Source organism: Limanda limanda, chromosome 13 (genome assembly GCF_963576545.1).
Source record: "Limanda limanda chromosome 13, fLimLim1.1, whole genome shotgun sequence".
NCBI lineage: Eukaryota > Metazoa > Chordata > Actinopteri > Pleuronectiformes > Pleuronectidae > Limanda > Limanda limanda.
The window spans coordinates 8,197,333-8,209,560 of record NC_083648.1 but is presented as its reverse complement, the minus strand read 5'-3'; the positions used below and the strand labels follow the sequence as shown (position 1 = coordinate 8,209,560).

At 42.1% G+C, this 12,228-nt stretch overlaps 1 protein-coding gene across 2 annotated transcripts; it reads left to right on the top strand.

Annotated features, from left to right (window-relative positions):
* The first annotated feature begins 379 nt into the window (after window positions 1-379).
* Window positions 380-10,404, top strand: sppl2 (signal peptide peptidase-like 2). Of its 2 annotated transcripts, none has more exons than XR_009682786.1 (15): window positions 380-454; window positions 2,415-2,531; window positions 2,947-3,129; window positions 3,222-3,311; window positions 3,486-3,625; window positions 5,060-5,202; window positions 5,569-5,665; window positions 6,182-6,298; window positions 6,712-6,793; window positions 6,914-6,988; window positions 7,090-7,146; window positions 7,308-7,407; window positions 7,690-7,767; window positions 8,201-8,493; window positions 9,163-9,231. XR_009682786.1 is itself a non-coding variant. In XM_061083849.1 (15 exons), exons 1-15 carry the CDS (start codon window positions 407-409, stop codon window positions 9,343-9,345), a joined length of 1,671 nt encoding a protein of 556 aa, XP_060939832.1. In that variant the 5' UTR covers window positions 380-406; the 3' UTR covers window positions 9,346-10,404. The 2 variants fall into 2 exon arrangements, 1 of the variants encoding a protein (XP_060939832.1); XM_061083849.1 differs by having other exon boundaries at window positions 8,201-8,361; window positions 9,163-10,404.
* The last annotated feature ends 1,824 nt before the right edge of the window (window positions 10,405-12,228 follow it).

Below are 12,228 nucleotides of genomic sequence, written 5' to 3'. Positions count from 1 at the left end.
GAAAAAACAAGTGAGTTCTGAGTTTAATCTCAGACTTCTGACTTTAAACTCAGAATTCAGATTTTTTTCTCAGAATTCTGACTTAATCTCAGAATTCTGACTTTAAACTCAGAACTCACTTGTCTTTTCCACAGTGGCCCTAATCCTTTTCCGTAAAACCTTAACGTCTCATATCTCAATTATTATAATTATGTTTATTAATAAGAGGACATTTAATTTCTTGATTTTTTGACGGACTCCGACTTCAACCAATCAGAGATGCGCTCACTCCCTCTGTCACGACGCAGCAGCCAATAAACGTTGCCGCATTCCGAGGTGGGCGTGTCCCGGCGGACCAGCTGGTGGGGGTTGTCGCTGGCGGCCAGTGGTCTGTGTTTACCGGGGAAGCAGCAGCTCGCTCGGCATCATGAGGCTCCATGGATCTCTGCTCTGGGTGGTCCTCCTCGTCCACAAGGTGAGCGACCCCACCCGGGGGAACGTGTACCCGCCTGTCCGGGTCGTGTAGCGGCACCGGGGGGGTTCCTCCAGCCGGGTTCCCTCCCCCCGTGGCCCCGGGAGCAGCGGTGCTAGCCGGGATGCTATGAGCTAAGTTAGCTAGCGGGGATCCACCGAGGGCCCCGGACCCATTCTCCCCGGGTCTCCTCCACCAGGGACCCGGATCCTCGCGGCCTCACCAGCACCGTGTTTACCCCACGACCACCACGCAGCGCCCGGGGGTCACACGTGTTAGCTAACAGCGGCCAGGAGGCGAGGGTCGGACATGACACCACCAGGGGGGGGGGATCCGATATCAGACTGACGATCATAATGTGTCAGCATCAAATATTAAAAACTAAGCTTGCGATGGAGCAGGTCGTGTTTCCACTGGTGCTCACTGGTTCTCCTCTGAGCAAGATCAATGCTCTCATACCGGGAGAGAAATATATGATCATCACGATTAATGCGCAGTTAGGACTCGGGAATAAAACAGTTATTCTAATGATCACAATATACTTTTCAACAATAGCAATATCACAAAGGTTAAATATATATATAAAGATATATATGCATTTAGGGCTAGGGAATAAAACAGTTATTCTAATGATCACAATATACTTTTCAACAATAGCAATATCACAAAGGTTAAATATATATATAAAGATATATATGCATTTAGGGCTAGGGAATAAAACAGTTATTCTTATGATCACAATATACTTTTCAACAATAGCAATAGCAGAAAGGTCCAATATATATATAGACCCTTATTAGACAATTTATGATATATACGCATTTAGGTCTAGGTTTTAAAACCGTAATAATAATGATCACAACATACTTTTCAACAATATAACAAAGGTTCAATACATATATATAGATATATATATCTATATATATGCATTTAGGGCTCGGTAACAAAACGGTTATTCTAATGATCACAATATACTTTTCAACAATAGCAATATCTCAAAGGTTAAATATTTATATAAAGATATGCATTTAGGGCTAGGGAATAAAACAGTTATTCTAATGATCACAATATACTTTTCAACAATAGCAATAGCACAAAGGTCCAATATATATATATATATATATAGTCCCTTATTAGACAGTCTATGATATATACGCATTTAGGGCTAGGTTTTTAAACCGTAATAATAATGATCACAACATACTTTTCAACAATATAACAAAGGTTCAATATATATTTATATGGACAGATATATATATGCATTAAGGGCTCGGTAATAAAACGGTTATTCTAATGATCACAATGTACTTTTCAACAATAGCAATATCACAAAGGTTCAATATATATATAGAGATATATATGCATTTGGGGCTAGGTTATACAACCGTAATAACAATGATCACAATATACTTTTCTAATATGCATTGTTAGAGTATGTTTCCACTGGTGATCATTATTCTCCTCTGGTCGGACGATGTTGCTCGATACACAACAAGATCGACATGTTCATATCGGTAGATGTATCGATAATCATCCTGATGTCTGTGCATTAAGGGCTAAGTAATAAAATAGTTATAACAGAGAGTCGGGTTAAACATTTACAAACTTTATTGTTTTTCTTCACATTGTATCACATAAACTAAGTATCTTTGGGTTTTTAACTGTTTGTCAGAGTGAACAAGAGATTTGAAGACTTTGTACTTTTTAAAATATATTGTTTATATGTTGGTTGTGAAGATGTTAATCAGGATAATTGATAAGTAAAAATAGGTGTTAGTTACTTCCCCAGATGGGTATAACATTTCTGAATGATTTGCACCAAGATGTGGCCACACTTCATCGTCAGCACCTTACCTTGTTACCCGAATTCCACATGAAACTACAGCAGTTCTGGTGCTGCTGGGAGTAGTGGTTGATTTCATGGACCTGTGGTGTGACACTAATCTTGCTGGTACGTCGACAGGTGGCGGGAGAGTACGGCATGGCCCACTTCAGTGACGAGGGCAGCAGCAAAGGAAAGGATTACTGCATCTTCTTCAACTCCCAGTGGGCACGTCTACCTCAGGACCTGAATAAAGCAGTAAGTCATGAATTAGAGGTGTAGCCAAGTTCCCTTTACAGTCATACATAAAGATAACTTTGAGATTACTTCACAGCCAAACAGAACCGGGGAGACAAACACCAGCTGCAGATGCTAGAGATCTCCATGACTGATAATGATATAATGAGTTACAGTAATCCACCCAAGAGGAAAATATGTCTGAATCATCAAAATGATATGATGTTTTCATTTGGTTAAACCCCTCAGTCGAGACAGAAATAGTTTGTGTGTTTGTCATCAACAGTGAACCTGCACGACAGAAACAGTTCAGCTCCTTTGTGCTGAATCAAGAAACAACCTTTTTAATAATTGGATCCAGTCTGACGGGAAATGAAGCCTTTAATGCTGCGTCATTAGCAATTTTCCATAACAGATTTTTTACTTTCTCTTGTAGTCGCGTCTACCGATCTATGACCTGACATCATCGATCCTGTGCTCGCCCTCTGACGTCCCGGAGGGAGGTTTCCCCAATCGCGTCCCCATGGTGATGCGGGGCAACTGCACTTTCTATGAGAAGGTCCGGCTGGCCCAGATAAACGGTGCCAAGGGCATAGTCATCGTCAGCAGGGAGAGACTGGTAACCTGAATATAACTTAGAACATTTAAAGCTGTTGTTTCACCTCAGAAAACAGAAACCAACATTTTTGTTTGTTTTATCTTTCGCTGCAGACACCACCAGCAGGAAACAGGACCCAGTATGAGGAGATTGACATTCCTGTAGCATTGCTCAGCTACTCTGACATGCTCGAGATAAGCACGGTGAGAGGTCGACTACATTATATGGATCCGTTTCTCTCTTTCTGATCGCTCAGTAGTGTTTATTACAGTCAGACAGAGACGGACGGGTTTATAACTCATAAACCAAAACACAAATCTGAATCATTTTGACTTGGCTTGATTGATTTATCTAACTCCCACATCTAACTCCTACAGAGGTTTGGTAAAGAGACACTTGTGGCCATGTATGCGCCCAATGAGCCGGTGCTGGACTACAACATGGTGATCATCTTCTTGATGGCAGTAGGGACGGTCGCCATCGGAGGCTACTGGGCCGGCAGCCGAGACCGCAAGAAGTGAGTGGACACCATGTTGGGAGCTGATTGAAATAACTTAAACTTAGGCAACCTCTGGAAAATGTCTGGACATTTGGGTTCTGATGCTTGTTTTTCCATTTATTTAGGTTGTAATATACAGTTTTAGATCAATATCTTCTACAACACAACCAATTACATTATTTTAAGACATGACACAAAGTCTCTTCACTGTTCCTACCATGCTTTTTCCATCCGTTCTGAGTTTGATGACAGTTAATTTTTAAGAGGAGTCGTCTCTGGGGAAGATTAGTCATCGTCTTCTTGGCAAAGAAGTGCCAGTGTGTGATTGCCCTGTTTTCCTCAAAGAAGTGTGTGTGTGTGTGTGTGTGTGTTTGTGTTTGTCTGTGTTGTATCCTTACAACTCCTCCAAAGGGCAGTGTTATAAGTGACTCATTGGCTAAAGCCAATCCGAGGCCGTGCTCCCTGGTGCAGTTGCCAGGGTGACTGAGGGCCCAATCAGATGGGGTCGCTGACGCACAGGACCCATGGGCAAAAATATTTTGGAATATAAGCGTGTGTTTGAACTCGGGAACGAAGGCTAATAGTCCAGGCAAAGTAGCCCATTTTGGAGCCAAAAATAGAAGTAATTGTAAAATAATTTTTTTCAGCTTAGATTATTTTCTATGAGGTGTCCAGAACAACATACTAAAAGTCCTAAGAAATCGTAGTTGAGGAAATATGTTTAATTCTCATCAATGTGTGCATATAAGGCCCGGCAACAATACACCCCAAAAAGACTATTTTTTTCCTTTACTCCTATCAAAATGAAACTTTACACAATGAAAGTAACCATGAAACGTAACATTTTTTGTATTACAAGTTTCTTTGAAAATGAATTTATGTGTGTATTTGTAATACATATGAATGGTGCCTATGCAAATTAGGACATATTCAATAAGTGTGGAGCTCATGTGCTTGTCAAATTCATTTCAAAAGAAACTTGTAATACAAAAAATGTTACGTTTCATGGCTACTTTCATTGTGTAAAGTTTTATTTTGATTGGAGTAAAGGAAAAAAAGAGTCTTTTTGGGGTGTATTGTTGCCGGGCCTTATTGGCACACATTGATGAGAATTAAACATATTTCCTCAACTAAGATTTCTTAGGACTTTTAGTATGTTGTTTTGGACACCTCATAGAAATGATCTATGCTGAAAAAAATTCTTTTACAATTAGTCGGTCGGAAAACGCTACTTTGCCTGGACTATAACTCATGGATAGATATTGACTGTTGATGGGAGGTTGGTCATCAGTGAAAACTGTTTCATAAAACAGATGAAACCCAAGAAGCTGGCAAATCTGTTCTCTACAGTTGGCACAACAAGCATTTGTCTTTATTGATGCTGATCATCAGGCTTGAGAAGTTGTAAACATGATCCCAACGTCCAAACGCTGACTCTCCTTTCTCCTGCAGACGCTACATGAAGCACAAGCGGGACGACGGCGCGGAGAAGCCGGACGAAGAGACGGTGGACGTCACCCCGATCATGATCTGTGTGTTCGTGGTCATGTGCTGCAGCATGCTGGTGCTGCTCTACTTCTTCTACGACTACCTGGGTACGACACAGACACACACAGCACACACACTCACACAAGACTGATGTCAACACACATTATAACAAGTAGGATTCAGGTGCTCATCAGATATGAGACTAAAATACATTGAAACAATGAATCGGTATTGCCTAATTTAAATCAAAGCTTTGTAATTTTTTTTTGAGCAGCTAAAAACCAAGATTTAGAATCAAACTGCAGAAAAGCTCAGATAACAATGTGTGATAATATTTCCTTCCCTCAATTTTAAACTCAAATATTTAAGGACAACATTTTTCAGAGAGCAAACACACCAGAAAAGTGTTTTCCTGAGTATTAGTGGATATCATGTCATAACACTAAACTTCCTCTCCTGTTTCCTCACTGTAGCAATCTGGGTTATCGGCATCTTCTGTCTGGCCTCCTCCGTCGGGCTCTACAGCTGCATGTGGCCCTTCGTCAGGAGGCTTCCTTTCTGCAAGTGCAGGTGAGACCGCTCACATCGGGCTCGTCTCTGGAAGCTAACCTCTGTCGTCAGAACCTCATATATTTTCTCTGAAGCTCCAACTAGTTACAAGTTTTTTTTAAACTTATTTCCCCAAGTTTTTAAACCTAAACAAACCTATGTCAGTCTTTTATGATCTACTCTCTTTATTTCATATTCTCTAATTCAGTGGTTCTCAAATGGGGGTACGCGTACCCCTTGGGGTACTTGAAGGTACTCCAGGGGGTAATTTTAAAATTAGCATCCATTCAAAAATCCTTTAAAAACTGTTATTTAATAAATAATCAATAAAATATAAGTGTAAGTTCATGAACTGAATTTTATATTCAGTAATTAACTGTTTATTCAACATTCAGAATTATGAACCTACAATAATGCGGTCAGAGATCATTTTAGGAATGTATTTATTGGCAGTTTCTTTTTGTGATTTACCGTTTTTTTTTAAAGATAAATGTCTTTTATTATGGTTTCATTTCTCGATTTGTGTTCTGATCCCAGGATCCCAGAGAACAACCTCCCGTACTTGCACAAGCGGCCACAGATCCGCAGTTTGCTGCTGTCGGCCTTCTGCATCGGACTCAGCATCATCTGGATGGTGTTTCGCAGAGAAGACCAGTAAGTGCACGAGAAAAACGGGTCAAATTCCCTCCACAGTGTCTTAATAAGTCTAAAAAGACAGACGGCGTAAATGCGCGCCTCTCTCCCAGAACCATTTGTAATCTTTACTGCTTCCATTGTGTAACTACGTCAGTTGTCTGTGTGGGTCTCTCTCCTCCGTCCGTGTGGTAACTGCCACAGTTACACTAAATCTACACTGAAATGAGCCTGTGTGTAAGTCTGTCTGTCTGTGTTGGTCTCTCTTCTCTATCTGTCTGTTGTCTGACTTCACCCGGTACTTTAAGTTGAAGGACGCGTGTCCTCTGCTGCTGGTGTCTTTGGAGCGGAACAGTGTGACTCTATCTGTCTGTGTTCTGGGTGTTTCTGATGATGATGCTGTTTAACTCACGCTGCTGCTGTGTGTCCTGCAGGTGGGCGTGGGTGTTGCAGGACTTCCTGGGGATCGCCTTCTGTCTCTACATGCTCAAAACCGTCAGACTCCCCACGTTTAAGGTGGGCCGGCACCCTCATGGACACAAACTATTACAGTAGAAGGTTCAAACGTGTTTGTAAAGGATTAATTGGGGCTATTTGTGAACTAATTTCCTGTATTTTTCTGTCTACCCCCTGCAGGCTTGCACTTTACTACTGTCTGTCCTTTTTGTCTACGATGTTTTCTTCGTATTTATTACACCTTTATTTACAAGGGTACGTCCAGACATTTTCTTCTCAAACTTAAAACCTATTCAGACAGTTTCAGCCTGTTGTCACTGCATCGTGCTCACGTGACCACAACCTTCTCTCCACAGGACGGGGAAAGTATAATGGTGGAGGTAGCGGCTGGTCCCTCTGACTCCTCCGAAAAGGTGAGCTTGTTTTCAAATTCCACAACTCCCCCTGGGGTGGGATGTGGTGTGGTGAACGTACAGAAACATAACACCTCCTCCACCACCTCCTCCTGCTCTGAGCGGCTCCTCTCAGCTCAGAGGAGAAGGGGTTGATAGTGACACTACTCTTTTTCCTGCAGCTCCCCATGGTGCTCAAAGTGCCGAGGTTGAACTTCTCTCCCCTGGCGCTCTGTGACCGGCCCTTCTCCCTCCTGGGCTTTGGTGATGTCTTAGTACCAGGTAATTAAATGTGTCATCACAGCACTAGACACTCAAACGGTTCAAAGATCATATTGTTGTTTTTGCCACCAGCAGAAAATTATAAAACCACATTTGACCTATTCTTAGAGTCTAATACATTCATATAGTCGCCACGTGAGAGCAGAAACAGTCAACAACCACAAAGGTTGCATATTTAATGTTATATAATAACAGTTACACATTTTAATTCCCATAACTTATTATCTGCACAATTATGTAACTTCCTCACATAATGTAAGATTCTTTGTTTTCTCCCGTCAGGTCTGTTGGTGGCGTACTGTCACAGGTTTGACCTTTTAACACAGTCCTCCGGGATCTACTTTGTGTGCTGTACTATCGGTACGTACAGGGGTGTGTGTGTGTGTGTGTGTGTGTGTGCGCTTGTTGTACTTGGTGAAATGTTTCCTTACTGGTATGATTAACTCTATTCAGATGGGACAGTAAAGGAGGAGGAAGGGGAATAACACTTTCACCGTACTACTCAGTAATTGGTTCAAGAGGACATTTTAACTCCGGTGAAAGTGCAGGTCTGTAGTGGACGAGACAAACTGCAGAACCAGTGAAGAGAGACTTTCACTTTCCTGATTTTCACATATGAATTTGTTCCCCAAAGTTCTCAATAAGCTGATAAAAACAATGAATTACAAGAACAAGCAGCTCCTCCCACTGGAAAAACTCATCTTAAGCGTTGCCTGGTTACGACCGGGTTTTGGAATTATTGACCCTCTGCTGTTGTCTGACTGTCTCTCTCTCTCTCTCTCTCTCTCTCCAGCGTATGGCATCGGCCTGCTGATCACCTTCGTGGCGCTGGCCGTGATGCAGATGGGTCAGCCCGCCCTGCTCTACCTGGTGCCCTGCACTCTGCTCACCTCCCTCACTGTAGCGCTGTGGCGCAGGGAGTTGCCCCAGTTCTGGACTGGAAGTGGATTTGTGGTGAATACCAGTTTGATATGACCGCCTACTGCCGAAGAACAGAAAGACTATAAAAAAAAAAGAAAAACCAAACCCTCCCCCCCAAAAATGAAATCTAGTGTAAAATAACAAGCAGAGTAAAGTGAATTTCAAGTTGAGTAACTCCTTTTAAAATGATTCCATTCGTTCCAACTGCTTTTTCTGTTGTGCTGTCCCCTTCTCCCCCCCCCATCGCTGCTCCTTCATTTCACTGTGGGTGTGCATTAGTCTGCTGCTGAGGGCTCAGCTGTCTGTGACTGTCATCGCAGGTATTCTTCTATCTGGGCTTCTCCTTCACACTTCACCATTAAAACCTCCCCATCCCACTAAAGCTCATTTCTCCGTTGCTTTTCCAGAGTAAACGTGTTTTTTCCTCTGTGAGTGTGTGTGCGTGTGTGTGTGTGCACATCTTTGTGATAATTTAGCAAACCGCCATCAGTGGTGGTGCTGATGGTGGTGTGGACTGGTTTGGTAGTCTGGTTAGCATGTGGTTTCTGATCAGTTTAATGGGCCTGGAACCTCCTGTGGGTTGATTTGGATAAACTTCTGTTTCCAAACGTCTCCATCTCTGCCTACAGGAAACCCTCTGACCACAGTGTAGAATTATGAAATTGTTAATGATGTGGTGAATCATAACCTGCTTGTGGACAGAGGAGTGACTGTATCGTCTCTGGATGTGTGTCTCACCTTCCTCTGTATCTGTAATTATCATGAACGTACGTTTTTTTCCTGCTGACTCGTTTCATCCATCTCACATCGCTCCTGGTTTCTTGTCCCCTGCAGCCGGCCATAATGCTCGCACCGATCAACTGCACACAAACTGCAACGCCGCAGACCGAAGGGCTCTCCACCAAACCGGAGCCGCTAACATCAGAATCTGCCGCTCAGAGCGAAGACACGCCCAATCAGCCGCCTCAAGCCACGCCCCCGCCGGAGAACGACGAAGACAAAGACAAATCTAACTGAAAGGACTTCTAGTACGGCATTTTCATTTCATGTTTTATTTGTTTGTGATTTTTGTTTTCTATGTAGTGTTTCAGTCAGTGGACATTTTAAGTACTGTCGCTTATTTGCACTTGGTGTGAAGGGACGAGCAGGTGAGGTCTACGTTTTCTGAACGACTGACTCACTCACACACACACATACATACACACAAGTATAAAAACCTGCACAGCAGCACCAACACCCGCCTCTACTACATAAAGTACCATCTGTATCAGTGGTGGAAAGTACATTTACTCAAGTAGTCTACTTCACTACAGTTGTAATATCTTCTACTTGAGTCCTACTTCAAACCTCCACGTTTCAGAGGCAGATATTCAACGTGTGACTCCACAATGTAGTTTAAAAGTCTAAAAACAAGAGAGACTTGTGTTTTAATTCTTCTTTTCAATCATGAATTATCTGAAGATCCCTCAGATTTTTCTGGAGACTCTTCAGAGGAGCCCAGAAATTTTGCTAATTCAGTTTTAGGGGATTTGGCTTCACTTTGAAGGAGCTGTCACGTCAATCATCTTCACGAGTAATATATAATAGGAAATGTGATGGAAGTATTATGTAGGTTACACACTGCAATCGCCACCTGAAGTGATTCAGAACATCTCGTTATAAAAACTGTTGCTTCAAGCACTACATCAGAAATGTACGGAGCCCCTTATTTTCTCTGATACATTATAATCTGTCAGAATATAAAGCACAGCGGTGATGACTGAAGACGCCCATCACCTGTTTAATCATGGCGCCATCTTGGTTGTTGACTGAGCCAAAGTTGTTCGAATCTTTTTTGTAACACTGAAGAATTTTTGTTGATGTTTTCTCGTGTTTCTTTTGGTATATTTCTTGTTTTGCATGCTATGATTTTGACCTTTTTATATAAAAAAGCAGTGTATAATCTATAATATGGGCTTCGTTTGCATTATCGGCGCCAAATGTTGGCCATCGCGTTTTTTATTCCCCAAGTAGTTCCTCAAACTGTCTTAACAACTGGTTCTGGCCTTACAGTGTCCATGTGGGGGGGGGGGGGGGGAGCGGTGGAATGTGTACAAGTTGCTTTACCACAATCATGAGTGTTGTTCTCTAAATGATGACGCGCGAGTGACGGGTTGTGTTACATATGTTCCTAGTTTAGTTTAAATGAAGCATTTGCACAATATTTTTTTAATTTGTGTGCCGACATAAGTTGTTGGTTTATGTCTGTAAATTATGTGTAAAGAAATGGAAACCAAGGTATCTGTACATCCAGTTTTTATCCTGAACACCAGGGCCCTGCAGCTGCTTCACCCTGTGCACCAGTGTGTAGGGGTCCAGGGTCAAAGGTCAGAGGTGTGTTTCTACAGGACATAGGATTATTCACCTTGTTGTCACCAAGTGGTTATTAAAGCCTCTGTTGAGGAAAACATATAATAAACAAACATTGTATTTGAGATGTGGTTTGATTAGTTTTTGTCGCACATCATCACACAGAATCAAAATGTGCAGTTTGCAGCATGGACGCTGGAAGCCAGGGGGCGCTGCACCTCCCACCTTGGTTCAAACCTGTCGCAAAAAGATTCTTTGAGACCCTACAACCAAGTTAGCTGACTTCACGTTTCTAAAGATTGTATAAAATTTTGTCTATCATTGAAATGCGTTGGAATAGACATCACATGGATCTGAGGACTAGGTTATTTCCCATGTCCCTGATCTGCAGGTTTTTAAAGCGATGTGATTGGTCTCAGCTTCACTCAGGATGCCGTCTGCGCCTCGACTCGAGATGCCGATGCCTCCGAGTCTGAATGTGTCTTTTCATCGTGTGTCTGGCCGAGAGGAAAAGCCGTCTGACAAAGAGCCTCTCAGTTTCCTGGGCTGTGGTTCCACTCACTCTGGATCTGCTCGGCTCACCATCAAACCGCCTGGAGACATGTTTGTACTTTTTTCCTGAAATCCAGTGACGCTTAAACACCAAAGTTAAATCAAAGGGAGTTTGAGGTTTACGTTTTCTGACAGCAGAAATAGTCATTAGGCAGTTAACGAGGCCCGGGGGCGATAACCTGTCTTTGAGCACCAGCAGTGTTTGATGGGAGTTTTATTAAATGCCTCACAATGTTTAAGGTGTGTGTTAGACACCTGGTATTAATCATACCTACTCTCTCACATACGCAGTAAACTATGGCCGATTATACAAATTAAAAGAGAATTAGAAGTACAGGCCTTTGCAGCTAACCAACCTATTGATCGGTGGGATAATGTGGCACTATGGGTAAAAAGACTTTCAACATGCACAATGTAACTAGAGGTCACTCACAGAGAAACTTCAGTTGAATCATGTGGTTACGCTTCTTTTTTAAAATTGAATATTTCTGTTCTGAGGTGCAGCAGAATTTTTTTTGTCACAGCCTCATTTTGGAAGATTTTTTTTCACAGTATGAAGTTCATGGCTACACACACAGATCACATGGGCATCACCTGTTTAAATGCAGACTTTAAAAAGATCTGGGTTTGTAAAAAAAAACGAAAAACTTCAGTTTTCTTCAGCCACACGAAGTAAATCCACAAGGAGGTTGTAAAGTCCTCATCTTTTTATTCTGTGTTGTGAGTTGGGATTTGGGAGATGTTTAACACGATGAGGAGACAGTGGTCAGTGCGTCAACCACAGAAAATAATCAAAGTTCATGTTAAATGATGTCGGGATATTGTTTAAAGGTTCAGTGTGTAGGACTTAGTGACATCTAGTGGTGAAGTTGAAAGTTGCAGCTGAATACCCCTCACCTCACCCTCCCATTCCAAACATGATAGAGCCTGTGGAAGCCTTCAGTCGTCATAAAAAACCCAAAAGTGTTAATTTGTCCAGTTTGTGCTAATGTAAAAAAA

Bases quoted from the DNA above. Each gene is read 5' to 3' on its own strand.
- sppl2 (XM_061083849.1), top strand. From the start codon at position 407: ATGAGGCTCCATGGATCTCTGCTCTGGGTGGTCCTCCTCGTCCACAAG. The intron at 3,626-5,059 runs GTGAGTGGACAC...TTTCTCCTGCAG, and splicing joins GGCAGCCGAGACCGCAAGAA to ACGCTACATGAAGCACAAGC. The intron at 6,794-6,913 runs GTGGGCCGGCAC...TACCCCCTGCAG, and splicing joins TCAGACTCCCCACGTTTAAG to GCTTGCACTTTACTACTGTC.